This window comes from Periplaneta americana, chromosome 1, assembly GCF_040183065.1.
Source record: "Periplaneta americana isolate PAMFEO1 chromosome 1, P.americana_PAMFEO1_priV1, whole genome shotgun sequence".
Lineage (NCBI taxonomy): Eukaryota > Metazoa > Arthropoda > Insecta > Blattodea > Blattidae > Periplaneta > Periplaneta americana.
Window position 1 is genome coordinate 104,254,807 of NC_091117.1, and position 20,089 is coordinate 104,274,895.

A 20,089-nucleotide genomic window follows, 5' to 3' on the forward strand; every position below is an offset into this window, starting at 1 on the left:
TGACATGCGAATTGGACTTTAGAACAGCACACAAATTCTAAACACAGAGAGCTGAGGCTTACCGCACAATCTATTAAGAGAATATGAAAGTACTTCAAAATAAAAAAAATTCTAGATATTTAATGAGCTATTAATCTATTATCCACAAATTGTAATGATAGATATCACTCTTCAAAGCAAGCATATTTTGTAATCAGTGACATTTTATTTGTTATTTAAATATTTCTTTGGAAATATATTTTCGACTCAAATGTTCTTGGTTCAGAATCCTTAGATGATACAAAGAAACATTCAATGTTCTAATTTTCGAATAAGCACACAAAAAGTGATGTTGTCGCATGAAAATATTACATTCCATTTCGAATGAAAAGAGATTACAGTTCAATCTCTAAAAGCATACTGTATGATGAAACATTCAGAAGTTATTTAAGATTAACTAGTGCACTGTGTTTCATGACATAGTAAATATTTCCATACAGGCAAATAACAGTTTTTATTCTTCTAAAGTGTGACTGTGTCACGACATATTGCTTCTTTACTTAAATTGATACCGCAAAAGATATGAAGACAAAAAAATGCATACTATAAAAGTTACTAAGCAAACAATTCCTGCGAGAAACAATCAAGTTAATTTGGAAGAAGAAATCTATGTACTGTGTGCATCTAAATTAAAATATTTTATATTTTCTTCCAAATCTATCATCCTTAATATGTGCAGCAAGGTAACAACTCAATCACTAATTAGTGAACTGTATTGCCTAAATCACATATTTCTAATAGAATCAGACAAGGAAGCCATTCATAGCAGTACCAGTACCAATAATCCGATAGATGGTATACTTAAATCAATACAGAGATTAAATGAGTGTGCAGAGAGGGAATTTAGTAATTTAAAAGAGAAATGCTCACAGTAAGGGGTAGTATAAGAGGAAAGTAGGATAGAAGGAAAATTACATATATAAATAAGAGGGTCACTCAAGAATTTGTGAAAAGAGTGAAGGTGAATAGTATAAATAGAAGAGAAAAAATGATAAAAAAACTTAGTAAGTGAAAAATGTGGGGTTGAGATTAGGAAGTTGTAAACAGTGAAAAGCAAATGTGCGGACAGTGAACTAATTGAAGAATCATTAATTATAGTGTAAAGGATCATACTGTAATTAAAATGAAACTGTGGAAACAAAGGATAGTGATAAATATAAAAAAATAAGCATAGATACAGTGATAAAGTGGAGCTGACAGGAAGATCGAGAAGAGAGTAGGAAAATTGTATAATTTAAAAGTAATGAATTATAAATATTATGTAAATAAAGAATGGTACTAGAGCAAACAGTTACGATGAATAAAGTAGGATACAGCGAAGAGTTTAACTTGTAGTGTTAACAGGGATAATGAAACTAAAAGGCACCTATGGAGTAATGAATTGTGATAAGTATAATAGTAGACAATAATAGAATGACAAAGTGGAACTGGGAAAAGATTGAGAAGTAATAGAGAAATTTTACAATTTAAAGTAGTAAATTATACTAGGGAACAAATGAAAACTTTCTTTCTGCAGTATAAATATAAATGTGCCACTTTTACTAATTTCGGTGCGCTGAATTCAAAAATGCATTTTGTTTTGCTGTAGCATGTCAGGTTTTTTTTAGCTATTTAGCAAAACGTTATTTTGCCACAAAATAAAATTATAAGTTACAGTGTGTTCATTGAAATCATATAATTATATTGTGTATCTGATTCGTTAACATGTCCATATTTTTTTTTCTAAGTTGTATAACAATAAAAGAAACAGTTAAGAATTCATAGAAACATTAGACCTATAAACAAGGAAAACATCTTACTAAACGAAATTATAAGAGCAGAAAGCTTACTTTCAGAATGTATGTTAGATGTCCTCGGTTTCAATTTTCCTCTTTCCATGGAATCTTAGTGTATGTGAAGTCCTCGAGTATTCTCTGGAAGAATCATCATGTGCAATACTCCAACAGTAATCGGCCATCATATTTACATCCCAACCTCCCTGGTAGCAATGCTCTACCTCTTTTAGATCTTGGTGGAACCTTTCACCTTGCTCTTCGCTGAGCTTTAGGTGAAAGTGAAGCTTTAGGTTCATGTTACAACTGAGCACTTTGAACTTGTCCAACATGTTTCCTACAGTTTCTTTGTACCGTGAATCCTCCACATTACGAAGAAATTTCTTCACAACTTCTTTGAATGCACGAATTGAAGCTTTAGGTTCATGTTACAACCGAGCACTTTGAACTTGACCAACATGTTTCTTACAATTTCTTTGTACCGTGGATCCAGGTTACCAAGAAATTTCTTCACAACTTCTTTGAATGTGTTCCATGCACTTCCTTCTGTTTCGTTCATTGTACTGGTGGTCCATCATCAGCTTTCGGATTTGTGGGCCATCAAATATTCCCTCTCTGATTTTAGTGTGTGACAATGAAGAAAACTTCGTACATAAGTACTGAAAGGAAGAAAGCTTTTTGTCTAGAGCCTTGACAAACTGCTTCATAACTCCCAGTTTTATATGTAACAAAGGGAGTATAATTTTCTTACGAGCAATGAGACTTACATTGTTAATATTTTTGGCTCCTGGCGTTAGTTGCTTTCTTTCAGGCCAGTATAAAATATTCCAATGTTTGTCCCTGATCCTGCTGTCCCACTCGCATAGGAAGCACGAAAATTTTGTGTATGCTCCTTGTTGTCCAATAGTAAACCAACAACCTTCAGGTCACTGCATATTTGCCACTCATGTTTATGATATTTAACTTTTTCAAGAACCAACCTTAATGCTTCATATTATTCCGATAGGACTGTAGAATGTGCAAGTGGTATGGACGCTAATTTATTGCCGTTACGAAGCAATACTGCCTTAAGGCTTCTTTCTGAAGAATCAATAAAAAAGGCTTCAACTTTGGGGCTCATATACCTCCTCTCCCAAGTGTTTTAGTAAATTTCTCACATCTGTACAATATACCAGTCTATCTTCTTGTGTATAGTATTTCCGGAAAAGTTATTGACGATTCCTGTACCACGAAAATGTAACTCCAGGTGCCAACATGTTCTTCTCATGCAGCCTAGAGCCTAGTAATTCACTTTTCTTTTTGGTGAGTCCTAATCCCCTTATCAAATCATTCAGCTTGGGTTGGGTACATTTTTTCGGTGAATTGTCAAATTTGTCTGGGATTGCTTTCAGATTCACTGTCACCTAAGTTTGTTGGTGATGTAGGTACAGGTAAATCAGGTGCATGAGGAACAGGGAACAGGCTCAAAACTTATTGAAGATTTGAATACTTAATTGATTTATTGTTTTTCTTGTTGTAACCAGTAACATTACACATACAAAAATAACAGTCACAATGGTATTGCCTTCCATTTTCCTCCATATCAGTAACACAATCCTTCTACATAACTGTTACACGCACTATGAGGTGGAAATGATTTATCCATGTCACCAACCTTTATTTTGAAGTACGCAAAATATAGCTTCTTTACAAACGAATCTATTTTACGTACTTTTTCATCGAACATATAACACCCACAAATATAGCAAAACTTCTGAGGCTTTTGTACACACTATCTTCTATGCAATCCTGATGTACTTGCCACATTCAGTTTTTAAAATTAAGCTTTTGCACTATGATTCTAGGGACACCACATAACAAAATTTATACGTGTTCACAGAAGTAAGCCAACTGTTCAACTGACAAGATTTAAGAACTGCATATTAGGGTTTTCTGTGAACAACAACTTCTCGGCAAAGTGAAAAAGAAGATGGGGTGATAGGGCATGGGATGATGAAACATCATTCTGCATTCTAAGATAAATATTACAACAAAAATATTTAGTTGTGGACATTTAATGCCATCAGCGAGGGGCACCTCGGCTTAACGTATAGTGAATACTGCATGGCGATACATATAAAAAAAATGAAAATGTAACAAAACTAGACGTGATATAAAAAACGAAATTATCTTCGAACTCAGGGTTTCGGTTTCCATACCAATAACCAACTTTCTTTTTTACTGCAGAACAGTTGTTCCCTAGTGTTATTAGTACCTACAGTATTAGAGAAATATAGAATGGTTCTAAGGAAAGCAGTGACGACAGATAAAGTAGGATACAATTAATAATTAAAGAAGGGTAGAAAGAGTAGTCACTATTGTATATGGCAGGGCACTTAGTAAGGGCTACTATCAGAATTAGTTCCTAAATAGCGAGCAAGCAAAAGAATTTAGGATAAGTATAAAATAGGAGAGACAAAGCAATAAGAGGATATATTAGCACTGATGTAGTAATTACAAGCCGAATACAAGTAAGTGTTAGGGCTGATTTCACCAACATGTTACTAACCTACAATTAATTAACTGTAATTTAACTTAAATACGGAAGTTAAATCATATTTCATTCGATTTCATTCATCTGCCTTTCACCAAACTAATAAAATAAAGTAAATTAATTATAAGTAATTAATTTATATATGTATGTTGTCAACATGTCGAACTTGGAGTCGAGCCACAAAGAGAAAAACATTGGAGGAGAGGGATTCGATCTGGTGCTATCGATTGAACTTCGGCGTAGCTCAATGGTTAGAGTGCTTGGTACATAGAACCAAGGACTCGGGTTCGATCTTTCGGAAATTATCCTTGTCGTCTTGATAAAAGTTCACCATTTTGAAATACCAAGTCCACCATTCTCTTCGCTGTGATGAAAATTATCGTCGTTAATACAGGATTAATTATTTAAATGACCAAATATTTACCAATTAACTTAAATGCAGTTTAAAGAGAGCTTGAAGCCCAATTTGTGTTGGTGAACTACACTGTCCCTTTAAGAGTGAATGAAAATAACTTTCAGTAACAATTAAAATTAAATATGTTTGGTGAAATCGGCCCTTAATGTAATAAATGGTAATGATGGCACCATAGGCTATAATTATAATAAATATGAGGTCCACCATTACATGTAAGGAAGTGCTGGACGAAATATATCATATCATATCATATATCATATCATATCATATATCATATCATATCATATATCATATCATATCATACCATATCATATCATATCATATCATATCATATCATATCATGTATCATATATCATATATCATATATCATATCATATCATATCATATCATATCATATCATATCATATCATATATCATATCATATCATATCATATATCATATCATATCATATCATATATGGTGGTTTATTACAACAACTAGACTACAAACCTGAGAATTCTGTACTCAAACTAAACTCATACCTCGTGTATTGTGGCAGCTATACGCAACATCTGAAGCAGCTGGCGCAGGCGATGGATGTTTCTCTGAGAAGGCACTCCTGCTGAGTTATTGCTGCTTACATCATCCTGTTGCTGGTACTTCTCACACAGGAATACCCGAAGATGCAAATTCTTCCAACCTGGGACCTGTAGGAACATAACAATTTAGTATAGACTGTCTAAGTAAAAAGCTGACTAAAGAAACAAACATTTAAAACATTTATTTATTTGTTATTGAACATAATAGGCAAAGCCCAATTACAATGTTCAAGACTGACAAAGTACTTTATAAAACATAAACAAGGAAAAGGAAACATACTCTTAAACTTAATACACAAAATACTCTCTAATAAGTAAACAGCACAACAATTGCATAAATGTTTCCACATTCTGTCTCTTCCTTCCAATATCAGCAATATTTTTCATGTAATGGGCTGTAAAGTTATGACACGGTAAATTATTACTTCTATTCCTTTCTCAAAATGCACAGTTAAAATAGCTGGTGAATTAACAGAAAAATTTAACATAAATATATATATATATATATATATATATATATATATATATATATATATATAATGGAGTGAGACAGGGAGATGGATTATCTCCACTACTTTTCAACCTGGTTCTGGAAAACACAATACAAGCTACTACAGTACTGTAGTTCTCACAACACAGGACCTAAACTGTAAGAAGCAAGTAAAGTCGGCTTCTCCATAAACATAAAAAAAAAAAAAAAATTACATGGAAATGTCAAGAAACCGCCAAAACAAGAGATCATTGAAAATAGGGAATTTAGAATTTGAGAAGGTCCGAGAATTTACATACTTAGGTCATACAATATAAGATCAGAACCAGTCCTAATTCATGGTATGGAAACATGTTCCCTTACAAAACAGGCTAAACACAAATTAATAGTTTTCGAAAACAAAGTGCTGTGAAAAATTTTTGGCCCAATAAATGAAGACGCAATCTGGCGATCAAGAAGAAGAAGAAAAAAAAACACAGAAATCAGATCCTTATTTTCTGAACCAGACATGATAGTCAAAAGCAAAAAACTCAGTTGGATAGGATATGATTAGAGAAGACATTCCTATTAAACAGCTTGGCAGGGAAACTCTAGTGGACAAAAATCACAGGAAAGACCCAAACTCAGATGGAGGAATCAAGTCATCTTTAACCTGAACCAAGCAGGAGGGAGTGAAGAGAGATCACAAGATAGAGAAGAATGGAAGAAGCTTGTGAATGAGGCCAAAAGCCTCCTTCAGTTTGAAGTACTAATAAAAAAAAAGTAATAAGTATCCCCTTCTGAGAGGAATAGTACAGAGTAGGTTTTTTCTATTCCTTATTATGTATGACACCTTCAATTTTACATACAGTATTAGTTTATCCCCTAAATTAATGCATGTAAATATACAGTGAAACACAGAATATGAAGGTAGTAATACTACCTTTACAAGTAAAGACTTGACACTCAATTGCTCATTTTCCTAGAATGTTTGCATACCAATGCACATAGAACTACAGATAGCACAGGCATGTTGCATCAGGCATATAAGATGTCTCCAAAGAGTTTAAATGGAACGCAGTCGACTCAGTGTTTTCTCCTTTCTTTATGTGTGAGATGGGAAGACAGGAAAAGGAAGTAGTTCACATATCTTCGTACAATATAATTTAAAGAAAACTAAAAATATTGAAGTACATGAAGAAGTACATTGTACGGTATGTGCCAAAATATACAGTACTGGATTTCGCGCAGCCTGCATGCACATGCTTGTGCATCTGCATGTTGTTGCACCACCATTATGTCTTGCTAGTTGTATAACGAACGTTGTGCTGTGTGGTTGGAATTGACAATGGGTCTCGTGACAGAGGAAAAAGTGTTCATAGTGGAGTATTATTTTCGCTCGTATGGAAATGGTTATCAAGGTGGGCCGAGTGTCAGGAAACGGTGTCTAGGTCCATATTTCATTGAGGATGATGATGGTATACCTCTTACTCTTACCCAGAAACGTTATAGGAACATGGTGGTCAGGCCATTTATTCAGGATCTAAGAAGGTTTTATCATGCCAGAAACATTCAGATGAATAGACAGTGGTTCTACAAGACGAGGCGACTTGCCACACCACTCGACAGTCTCTGGCTATGCTGCAAGAAACCTTTCCAGGACGAATCATTTCCCACGAGACTGAGTTCCCCTACCCATCACATTCCCCCGATCTTACACCACCTGATGCTTACATGTGGGGAATGTTTAAGGAGAACATTTTCAACTGTAATGATCCACCCACAACTGTGCCTGCATTACATCAGAAGATCGTCTCGTATTTCAGGACTCTGCAGCATCCTATATTCCAGAATATGTTTCAAAATCTACGTGATCATTATGAACACTGTCTACAGCACAATGGAGAACATTCTGAACATTTACATTATCATCCTGATAACTAACAACAACAAATAACAGTAACATATTGTTCCAGTACTGTATATTTTGGCGCATACTGTATATCTGAGGATAGCAGTAACAGACGAGCAGATATAATTGCTCTTAATAGACAGACGAAAAAGGCAGTAATATTGGACGCAACTGTACGGTTCAAAAAGGATGAATGTCTAGCCTTAGCGGTTGATAAAAAAAAATAAGTCATTTACCGCCCATGTGTTCCTCACTTGAGTGAGGTATAATGCAACTGATTACACATGGAAGGTGAGCGGTTTGCTTTTTGGTGCCCGCAGATCGGAATATAAATATACTACTGACATTTTGAAGCAATATGATATAACATCCCAAGATATTAAACATATTTGTTTAAATATCTTTAAGAAATCCATAGGCATTTTACATAATCATTTATATAATGTTTAAATTCTTAACTTTCTAAATTGCATATTGCACTTGATTACTATCTATTATATTAATATATTTCTTATTTCTCTCTATTCCATATATGTATTTTTCTGAAATTGTTTTCTGGACCTACAAGGTCATCTGTTATGGCAGGTGAATGAATTAATAAATCAGGAAAATGGAGGAAGTTACACAATCCAGAATTGCACGCACTGTATTCTTCACCTAACATAATTAGGAACATTAAATCCAGACATTTGAGATGGGTAGGGCATGTAGCATGTATGGGTGAATCCAGAAATGAGTATAGTGTTAGTTGGGAAGCATGAGGGGAAAAAAACCTTTGGGGATGCTGAGACATAGATGGGAGGATAATATTAAAATACATTTGAGGGAGGTGGGATATGATGATAGGGACTGGATTAATCTTACTCAAGATGGGGGTAGATGGCGGGCTTATGTGAGGACGGCAATGAACCTCTGGGTTCTCTAAAAGCCATTTGTAAGTAATTAACTAAAATGAATATGGATTAAAACTAAACGAAGAAAAAACTATAGCAACGAAAATAGCAAGAATACCAAAATCAAAACTTAGAATTAAATTAAATGGAAAACATTTAGAGGAAGTAGAAAATTTTAAGTATTTGGGAAGTGAAGAGAATAATGATGGTAAAATACAACATGAAATTACTAAAAGAAAACAGTATAGTGGTAGATGTTACCAACAAGTGAAAGGTTTACTAGGAATGGAGACATATTTGAGAAGTGCAATAAAATAATGTATAATTGACATTTTAAACCAGTCTTGACATATGCAGTGGAAGCTTCGACTATGACAAAAAAATCAGAGCAGAATTCAGGTGACAGAGATGAAATTTCTTAGCAGTATAGTACAGAACACACGAAGAGACAGAGTTAAAAATGAAGCTACAATAAATATTTTTGGAATTGAGGACATCACCCGAATAACGGCGTATACCCTTATATGCCTGTTTTCCGACGATCAAGGGATTAGATAGTTGAATGCGTATAGTACACTGTAGTAATTTTCGTAAGTCTAGCTGCAATACTTAACACAATATTACACGTTTACGTTGAACGAGTGAACGCAACTACTACAGAGGCAGTCACATGCTGTTGCAAGCCAGTCTGTAGCAGACTAATATTTGATGTTTAGGCCTACTTCAGGTTGTCAGATGCAGCAGTGAATCATGACCGAAAATATGGGAGAAAAGAAGCTTGTGAAGAAAACTAAATGGAAAACTGAAGAATGGAAAATAAATAGAAACAGTGGCAAGTCATACACAACTTGTACAGGCAAGGAAATGGAAGCGAAGTCATTTACACCGGTAAGAAGATGATGTATGAAAATGTGTACACATGAAATTTCAAAGGACGATCAACTCTCTATTTTCAAACGCTTTTGGGACATGGGTTCGAAATTAGAACAGTATCATTTTATTACTTCTTGCCTTGAAAGAGTGAATCTAAAAACTAAGAAACTTCAAGCATACAGGAATAGGGATAATTTGTGGAAATAGGCCTATAGTGTTTTCTATAATGGGGGTAAAAAATCAATGTGTGTCTAAACTTTCTATTGACTCTATTGCAAATGTTAGAGAAACGATTAACAACAGTTCAGAATAAACTGGTTTCAGGTGACATCCTCAATGATAAATCGCCCTCATTCAATCATGATGCAAAAGAATAAACAATTTCAATACAGTATATCAGGGCTATTTTCAGCTTGAATCTCATACTCGGCGAAATTTGTTCCTTTCACCATTTGGAAGACGGAAATGGAAGTGTCGCAGCTGAAACTTTTGAGTCTAACACAAATGAACCCAGTGCCTTTGGAACCCTCCAAGGCGAAGAACTTAAGAGAACTGTTACAGTTTTTAGATGAAGATGGCCAAAGTTGACTGAACTCAATTCTGAATAAAGCCCGGACATCATCCCGCAATGGTGAAGATGACGCTAACAACAATAGATGATGCACAAAGAAGAAAAGAACATAATATAAGAACAAGAAAATCATAAACTGAAAATGTGATGTTATTTTGTAGGCCTACTTGCGTAATTATTCAATATTTTTATTTAATATGTTATAGTAAATGTATATTTTATTTTGTTGAATTTATTTTATTTTACTTTTTAAGACAATATTATTAATAAAGTACGAGATATTCTCATACATAATTAATTTTCGTCCAAAGTAAGACACCTAGAACATCAGAATAATTAAAGACACTACTGAAATATATTGTCGCCGGAAAAAGGGCGTATACAGAGTTCCATATTATATTTATTTACTAATAGCAGAACATACTACTTGTTGTTATGTTTCAATAATTTTGTTTTAAATATCCTCCAAACTATTTAACAGTAATTAATCATTTTTTTCGACTCAACTATGATGAACCTGACAGCTTACAAACATTGAAATTAGTTTACATCAGAACTGCATTTTGCTGTATACGCCCTTATTCGGGTGACGTCCTCAATTGCAAAATTGCAGGATATATTGGAGGAAAACAGAATTAGATGGTCTGGGCATGTTATGAGGATGGGTGAAGGGATTACCAAACAAGGCACTGAAACTGAAAGTAAATGGGAAAAAACTGTTGGAAGACCTAGGACAAGATGAGAAGATCAAATAAGGAGGGATGTTGAAAAAAGAGGGAACCATGGCAAGAAGTATTGGAAGAGAATACCAGGGAGGACTGGAAGAAGAAGAAGAAGAAGAAGAAGAAGAAGAAGAAGAAGACGTACTAAACTAACACTCAGCAACTGCCTTGTCAGAATCAAGGATAAAGCACATAAAGAACTCACATGCAAGCTCCCACAGAAAGACAATTCTGTTCTATACTTCAACTTACCATGTTGATGATACAAGCTAACTGTAGCATGAACAAGCTGGTTGTATCAAATGGATCTTCATCATCAGGATTGAAGAAGTTCACAGGCCATACGTCAATATATTGTATATCTGATGACCTGAAGCACAAAGATTTATAGTAAACATTAGGGTGTATCGAAAAAAAAACTTTCTTGAAAAATGAAGGTGGCTAGTGCGGAAAAGTTGCTATTAGTGGCAGAAAGAATGTAGAAAAAAAAGAAAATAGTAATTCGACAATATCCTGTGTCTCCGCATCAGCTCTAAAGTTTTGTGAGCCTAATGCTCTATGTCTGTTTTCAAATTTTATTTCGTAGTGCAACTCTTCGCCTATTTCTCTAAATTTACACTCAAAAATAACCCAGGGCTCACTATGAGGAGGTGGTTGCACTTCCAGCCCCATCCCTCCACCTACCCTTAGTAGTATACTCCAGTGTCAAATGTTGATTTATGCTGCATAGTCAGACTTCGTTCCAAAGCATGGCATTTCTCAGCTATGCACACTAAATTATGTGAAGGGTTACTACAGCTCACATACAAGTGGAGAATCCTATAAGCAGTTGTAAGTCATCGAGATTGAACAACTGGCCCTGGTTTCTTCCTTTCAAGCTCTATCGGACAATGGCCAGAATGAACGGCTTGGTAGATCCCCAGAAGATACTCCTGGTCAGTAGGCCTACTAAGATCGGAGATCCGTTCCACGTTAATTTTGTTGATCCAGGGTACTTCAATAACTTTGAAATTCGCCATGATTTTGTCTCACATTGGAGTAACTCTTCTCCGATATGTCCAGAACGTGTTTCTGGACCTGTAGTGATACCAGCGAGATATTTAATGAGATAGCGGAGTCGAAGTTCATTTGCATGAAGAAGACAAATTATTCGTTGGATGGCCTGCCGATTTCCTTTTCGATGCACATAATCGATCTGTTCTTTCTTCCCATATTTGTAGGGGCTTCATCAGAACCAAGTGCTGCTAGGGACGATACATATAATTTATTTGCCTTTAAAAATTGAAGCAGCTCTTCCAATCTGTCCATGGCCAGAGGAATGGGAGACATGTCGAATATACTTTGAATGTGGTTCTTCTAATAAAGTTATAATTATGCTCCTCTTCTTTTTTTTGGCAATATAATCGGTAGTCCTTTTTCTCCTGTCTTAGTTCCTTGTCCTTTCGACCATCAAAATATATTGCTCGAGTGAACTTATTATTATGCCTTTCTTCTTTCTGAATTTTATTTCCAATCTTCATTTCTCTCATGACCCTTATTCCTAGTAGATATTATTCTCGCGCTTGTAGCATAGCTGTCGCAATTATAGTCACATCTTTCCTTCGAAGTGCCTATCTGAAGGCTGCTGAAGATAATTTTGGTAGAGGCTAGCGAGCACCAGAAGGCTTCGATTCGAAGTCAGAATCCACACTCTTTCACTGCTGTTCCGAGTGGTGCGAAGGCGAAGACTCAGAGCTTGTAACTGATGTCTGTTTTTCTCTTCCTCGGAATTCAAGTCGCACTTCTTCAGATCAATGGCGAATGGGCCTCTTCGCTTTTCTCTTTTCACTCTTAAATAGTGTCTTTGTCGTCATAATGTCGATATGATCAATAATCATATTTCGTTAATTTTTCTGATCTATTAGAAAGGATACTCCTATCAATGGAACTTTCCTACTTAACTCACATTCACAGAGACTTTCCGGATCCGGGCGCTTACAAGTGCATATATCAAACAATTTTCGACCTTTATTAATAAAAGCCTACTCATGCGCCTTGAAGTTAGCCCACTTCATTAGTGCGATTTCAGAATATTCTGATATTTACTATGATACAATTTCATCTTTTCCACTACTCTACGATTGCTGATGGTAGGAAGGCTTGCTGTTTTTCAAACCTTGATAAGTTTATCGGCAATAACATGAGCGATGTCTTTTACTGAAAGGTGTTTTCCACCTAGTTGGTTTGTCTTTAACTCTCTGATCCAAAGAAAATGTGTTATCACATCTTTATAGATTGGAAGTTGCAACTCTCTTATCGGTCCTGGTATATCGAACAAAGGACTCAGCAGTACAGCGAGTACGGAATTATTTTTTTCACTCATGACAACACGATGCATAAGAACTATTGCATGTACCACTAAACCACTGATATGGTACACGATTTCACAGGAACAACAGCGATACAAACCTGGCCTGCATAGCTCACCAAATACGACTGCTGGGCAGACGCTACCCTGACTGCCAGCATCCCTCTCTTCTCTCACTCCACAAGAAGATACTGGTGCAAGATACTTCTCTTCTTGTACTATCTTTGCTAACTTTTAAAAGATCTGGTTGACGAGGGTAGCTGTATAGGTATGCAGACTGTCGTTATAATAATTTTTACAAGAATGCTTTATAAATTCGAATCTTCAGTAAGGATGCGGAGACACAAGATATTGATTAAATTTAATTTTCTTTCTCCTGCAGTCTTTCTGCCACAAGTCGCAACTTTTCCGCACTAGCCACCTTCATTTTTCAAAAACAATTTTTTTTCAATACACCCTAGTAAACATAACTCTGGAAACTAGCATATTCACACTTCCTACTGCTGAGGAAGCATTGGTGCTTTTGTTACAAGCTTCGTCTTTGTTGTTTAATCAACTGTCCGAAGACAGGTCTGAACCTCGCAAGTGATACCAACAAGGCACTACTTATGAGGCAACTAGGCCAGGAGATAATGGGGTAAGGCAGAGCAGTGTATATTGGAGAGTACCGCATTCTTTTGATCCGACAAATGCCGCCGCGGCGGCCATATTTACTCCTGCGGAGAGACTGTACAACGCAAGACTTGCGCAGGAACAGAGGTTTCTAGTGTGATATTTCATTGTTATCTTGAAGAATACCGTGTTGTTGTGCAGTTAATCAATGTGTAATCAATTGTCGATGTACAAAATTAGCATTTAGTCACAAACAAGAAGAGTAATATACTTCAATGATTAATTTCTCAACGATATAATATTTTCACTGCGGGCTAAAGCAAGGAGATGCACTATCACCTTTACATTTGAACTTCGCTCTAGAATATGCCATTAGGAAAGTTCAGGATAACAGAGAGGGTTTGGAATTGAACGGGTTACTGCTTCTTGTATATGCGGATGACGTGAATATGTTAGAGAAAATCCACAAACTATTAGGGAAAACAAGGGAATTGAAGCAAATAAAGCGATAGGTTTGGAAGTAAATCCCGAAAAGACAAAGTATATGATTATATCTCGTGACCAGAATATTATTCGAAATGTAAATACAATATAAAAATTAGAAATTTATCCTTCGAAGAGGTAGAAAAATTCAAATAACTTTGGAGCATCAATAACAAATATAAATGGCATTCGGGAGGAAATTAAACGCAGAATAAGTATGGGAAATGCCTCTTATTATTCGGTTGAGAAGATTTTGTCATCTAGTCTGTTGTCAAAAATTTGAAAGTTATAATTTATAAAAACAGTTATATTACCGGTTGTTCTTTATGGTAGTGAAACTTGGACTCTCACTTTGAGAGAGGAACATAGGTTAAGGGTGTTTGAGAATAAGGTGCTTAGGAAAATATTTGGGGCTAAGAGGAATGAAGTTACAGGAGAATGGAGAAAGTTACACAACGGAGAACTTCACACATTGTATTCTTCACCTGACATAATTAGAAACATTAAATGCAGACGTTTGAGATGGGCAGGGCATGTAGCACGTATGGGAGAATCTGGAAATGGGAACCCGGAGGGGAAAAGATCTTTGGGAAGGCCGAGACGTAGATGGGAGGATAATATTAAAATGGATTTGAGGGAGATGGGATATGATGATAGAGACTGGATTAATCTTGCACAGGATAGGGACCGATGTGGAGCTTATGTGAGGGTGGAGGTGAACCTCCGGGTTCCTTAAAAGCCATAAGTAAATAATGACATAATATTTATAATTGAAAATATCAAGGTGGGAAAAAGCGGACGTTGGAAACCAATACAAACTGGTATAATACTGGTAACAAAAACAGTTCTTAATTCTGAAGAAAGCTGTCATAATAAAGCGAACTTCAAATATCTTATGCTAGATAGATCCACGCAGAATGCTTTAGAAAATTTATTTTCTACTCTCCGTTCCATAAATCCAATCCCGGATACAAAAGAATTCAAAACTGCATTACAATTTCTGAGTTTTTCTCATAAACGGAGCTTGGAAATTACGCAGTTTGCGATTCTGAACAATTAGTTGAGTTTCTAGGTACAGATGTAAGTAAACCCAAAACAGAAAGGTCTAGTGAAGATGAATGTGAGCAAAAGGAAATTGAGGCTAAATTGTAGTTTAATTGAAAACAGAAATATTTATTTGAGTGAACAACAAGCTCTTTACTACTTGTTGGGCACAGTTTTGTTCAAAATAAAACAAAATAAGTTATAGGCATATAGTATTTGTGAAAACTGTTTTTTCATCTCTAATAGTAATAACTGATAACAGGGATGAACCTATACATTTTATTAGCACATTAGTGACGCTCAAGTCGTACAAGGATATGTCACTTGTATACCCTTGTAAATCTGTGATTGATATAATTCTTAATGTAGAAAAATGTGTAACGGTAGAAAATGAGTTGACACTAAAGGATTTGAAGTCTTTAACACTTCAACTCATACGTTCCCAACTTGTCATAATATTTTTGAAAAAGTTATCACTGTATTTTAGAACTAGAATGTATTTGTTGCTAAGAAAATTGTCTGTTATAGCAAATGCTCTACAACAATCTGCTAAATGGTAGCAGTGGAAGTGTTGGTTCAAGAACTGCATAGAAAATTGCTGATATTATCCCTATTGAAATGGACATAACATAAATAATGAAGTGTTATCTCTAATGAGTCATTTCACTATGACAATAATGTTTATTAATTCTCGTCTCCTGTATTCAATAAACCACAACAACACGTATGATATCGCCTTTAATGACCTTCCTTCTAGCATTAATGCTTATGCTTCTGTGCCGAGCCAGGAGTAAATATGGCTGCCGCCGCCGAGAATGCGGTACTCTCTAATATACACTGCTCTGGGGTAAGGTAGCCAGTTCCTTTCCCCCTTAATTGCATACATCACCGACTAGCTGCACATTACACATACAAACAATTTTTATTCTTCTGACACATATTGTCAAGCAAGATGTACTGCCTGTAAATATACATATCAGCCAGAACCTCAATCAGAGGTAGTTTCGTCTTTGAAAGGTTTAATTTTTAATTAAATAGCAATTACGATAGTTTAAAATACTGAGTGAATAAAGTGATCCTGTGGATTGTGAAGTTAAACGTAACATCGCCATTTTACAAACAATTCCCTAAACACTATCTCACAGCATTGTCACTAGTTTCATTGATCATGCCACTTTTTTTCTGTCATACCAACGTGTTCTGCTGGCATAATAGTTATCACACTGGACTTCTACACTGGAAATCACAAGTTCAAATTCCATCACTGAAAGGTATTGGTTCTTTTTTATGTTAACACATTTTTGAGAGCTTTCTAGACTGAAAACATTCGCGAAGTGCACTTCTCTAGAGCAGAATTCTAATAAAAGAACATTCTCAAAGCCTATTGTCGTCGTCTTCCTCACAAGTATTAGGCCGAGTGGCCTGTTACAGTCTCAAACTAGAATTATCAGTCCATCTGTTCATCGGACGACCTAGAGATCTTTTGCCATGCGGATGGTAATGAAACAGTGCTTTTGGAATTATGCATTGAGCCATTCATTCGAGATGACCCTTCCACTGAAGTTGATATTTGCTGATGAACTGCATAATAGGTTCTATTTGAAGTTCTTGCATTATGTTCTCATTTTTTTATGATCCCAGCAAGTTGTTGCTCTCATGAACCTCATCTCACTTGCTGCTATTCTACTGACATCTTTATTCTTCAAAGTCCACGCTTCACTACCATAGCTTAATACTGGCTGTGCTAAGGTTTTATACAAGCCTATTCTTGTGTGTTTTTGTACTAGTGAAGGTTTCATGATTTTATGAATGATTCTCATTGTTTTGTTATATTTACATATTTTTTTAGCAATATCTACTTCATCATAAGGTGATAGTTTATAGCCAAGGTAAGTGAAAGTATTTACTCTTTCTATTATTTTATTATTCAAACAGATTTTACTTGGTACAGGTAATTTCTCACAAAATAACATGATTTTCGTTTTTTCAATATTAATTTTCATGTTATATTTTTCACTAACCATAACGATTAAAAGCATATCTGATTTGTTAACTCTACTGATAATTTAATTTTTTGTAAGTTAGTATAAAATTATTCATTTTCTTCTTCTTTCCCTTCTACTGGAGCATAGATGCCAATAACTGTAAGATAATCTCTTTGCAATTTTAATCTTTGTCCATAAATAGGCAATTGTCACTTGCTCTTTGTCAATGTACAATGATGTATTCTAAAGGGCCCCATACATGCAAAGGAAAATCTAAAGCCACAAGCAAATCTCCTCGTGTACAGGCGAAAAGTATCAAGACTTGGTCTTGAGATAAGTAGCCACATTTCAGGGACGGCTTGAAGTTTTCCAAATTGTTGTTGCTATTGTTTAGTCAACTGTCTGAAGACAAGTCTGAACCTCACAAGTGATACTAATAAGGCACCACTTTTGAGGCAACTAGGTCAGGAGATATTGGGGTAGGATGGCCAGTTCCTTTCCCCCTCCATCGCATACATCACCACCTAGCTACATATTACACGAATCAGACCTGAGATGCGTACAAACAATTGTTTTTCCTCTGACACATATCGTCAAGTGAGATGCTGCCTGATAATAGATGTACATATCAGACAGAACCTCAATCGGAGGCATTTTTCGAATTATTGTTGTTTTTAAGTCAACTGTCCAAAGACAGGTCTGAATCTCACAAGTGCTTCAACAAGGCACCACTTATGAGGCAATTAGGTCAGGAGATACTGAGGTAGGGTGGCCAGTTCCTTTCCCCCTCCATTGCATACATCGCCGACTAGCTACATATTACACGAATCAGACTTGAGATCCGTACAAACAATTGTTTTTCCTCTGACACATATCGTCAAGTGAGATGTGCTGCCTGATAATAGATATACATATCAGCCAGAATCTCAATCAGAGACATTTTTCGAATTATTGTTGTTTTTAAGTCAACTGTCCAAAGACAGGTCTGAATCTCACAAGTGCTTCAACAAGGCACCACTTATGAGGCAATTAGGTCAGGAGATACTGGGGTAGGTGGCCAGTTCCTTTCCCCCTCCATTGCATACATCGCCGACTAGCTACATATTACCCTAGATCATATATAAAACAGATTGACCAAGCTTATATTAAATTTAGACGCAACTGGAAAATAACGGACGCTATGCGTCGCTAGTGTCGAGAAATGAGCTTGCAATAACCAACACTAGATGGCAGAGTACCTGAAAAGTAAATAGAGTAATACGACTGTGGGATGACTTTTTTACGTCATGCCACCTCCAAATTTCTTTCTCATTGTAATGTGAGGTTATGTTACTTTGATGTGTTGCTAAATTGTAGCATACAGAAGCTTGTTTTACCCAAATTCATAAACACACATAGATGACATTTTGGTACATGGTTGATATAATGTTGTATGCGTTCAATATATAATCTATCATCATTTGATGTACGATATCTAATTGTTTTTAATTTTCAGTATACAATACCTCACTAGCAACAATTATCACAAAATACTAAAAAGAGTAGATTTGTCTGCGTTTGTTGAATGCACATCATGATGCTCACGAAAAGACACTAATTTATTTTGTGTGCACAAGATTACAATTTTTGAATATGAAGGAAAAGCAGGTATCCTTTTTCTGAAATTTATCCGAAAGGGGAAGAATTACAACTCCCTCCCCCCCAAAAATGTTTCCTCTTTGCTAGGCCTATATGTTTTCATTTTACAGGTGTATTATATGATGCGATATGGAAGCAGATAAATAATAACTCTACGTTTCTCGTCCACATTAAATTCAACGTGTTCTTAACGTAGGCATGATATATTGCTTCATGTAGGCTACACAGCTGGCATTGTTCTTTTTACGAATAAGCGGTCGTACTAATAATTTTCTTTTCATCTGAACTATTGCTAGAATATGCGTTTGTGTTTTTATTTGCTCTGTATGTTGTTAAATAACTACTGAACATCGTCTTTGGTTAACAAATTGTTCTAGTATTCGTTTCATATCAGTCTTACTGTATTGAATTATGTCCATAACATGGGCGAGATATTATCAGGCTGGAAAATTCGCTCTGAATGCATTTTTTTACACAATTTTTAATTTTCAGCAGATTTACGATACCCTGTGCGGTTTCTCTGCCAATGCAGAGTTAATTGCAATATACGGTAATTCTGTTATTTTCCTGACACTTTATTATCCGTTCTCATAAACGTACTGATTTAGAATCTTTACCCTACTGTAGGTATTTTGCTCTCTACAAATCATCGTTAGTCAAATGAAATAGTCTATAATAGTTGTTTGTAACGAATTAGTAGACAACCTCAATCCCTCCTGACCGCCTCCCTTACGAATTTCTTTCTCACTTTAATCAAATTTCATTTATACTGGTCCTTAAATTACTTAAACTAGTGCTGAGGTAGTTACGGTGATTTCTGAAGTGAAAATCGTTCAATTTATAAGGATGAAATCAAAAATAATTTTTGTAGCCTTTCCTTGTCCTTAATTGGAAATTTGAGTAACTTCATATGACGACAATATTTCTTCCTTCTTCTGCAGTTAACATAATCGCAGATGGACATTTCTAAATGAAGTTTGTTACACAGAAACCTTTGAGACAATATTGACACTTGAAGTTCTTTATATATATATATATATATATATATATATATATATATATATATATAGATATAGTTCATCTATAAGAGTTAAACTAGCGCTGAGGTAGTTTCCTTCATACTCAGCTTCTTCACCTTGCATACATGAGCCAGTAACAGGTTAGGTTTGGTCAGTGCTGTCATGGTAATTTTTTTCTTGGCCA

At 35.4% G+C, this 20,089-nt stretch overlaps 1 protein-coding gene across 5 annotated transcripts in view; it reads right to left on the reverse strand.

The window, feature by feature from the left end:
* The window catches only part of LOC138699235 (solute carrier family 12 member 9), a 139,942-nt gene that overhangs the window by 37,026 nt on the left and 82,827 nt on the right, over nt 1–20,089 (reverse strand). For all 5 annotated transcript variants that reach the window (XM_069825204.1, XM_069825202.1, XM_069825205.1 and 2 more), the window contains 2 exons: nt 11,030–11,147; nt 5,281–5,445 (listed from right to left, as the gene is read on the reverse strand). In XM_069825204.1, coding sequence (XP_069681305.1) covers nt 5,281–5,445; nt 11,030–11,147 — 283 coding nt within the window. The remainder of the gene's footprint in view (nt 1–5,280; nt 5,446–11,029; nt 11,148–20,089) is intronic.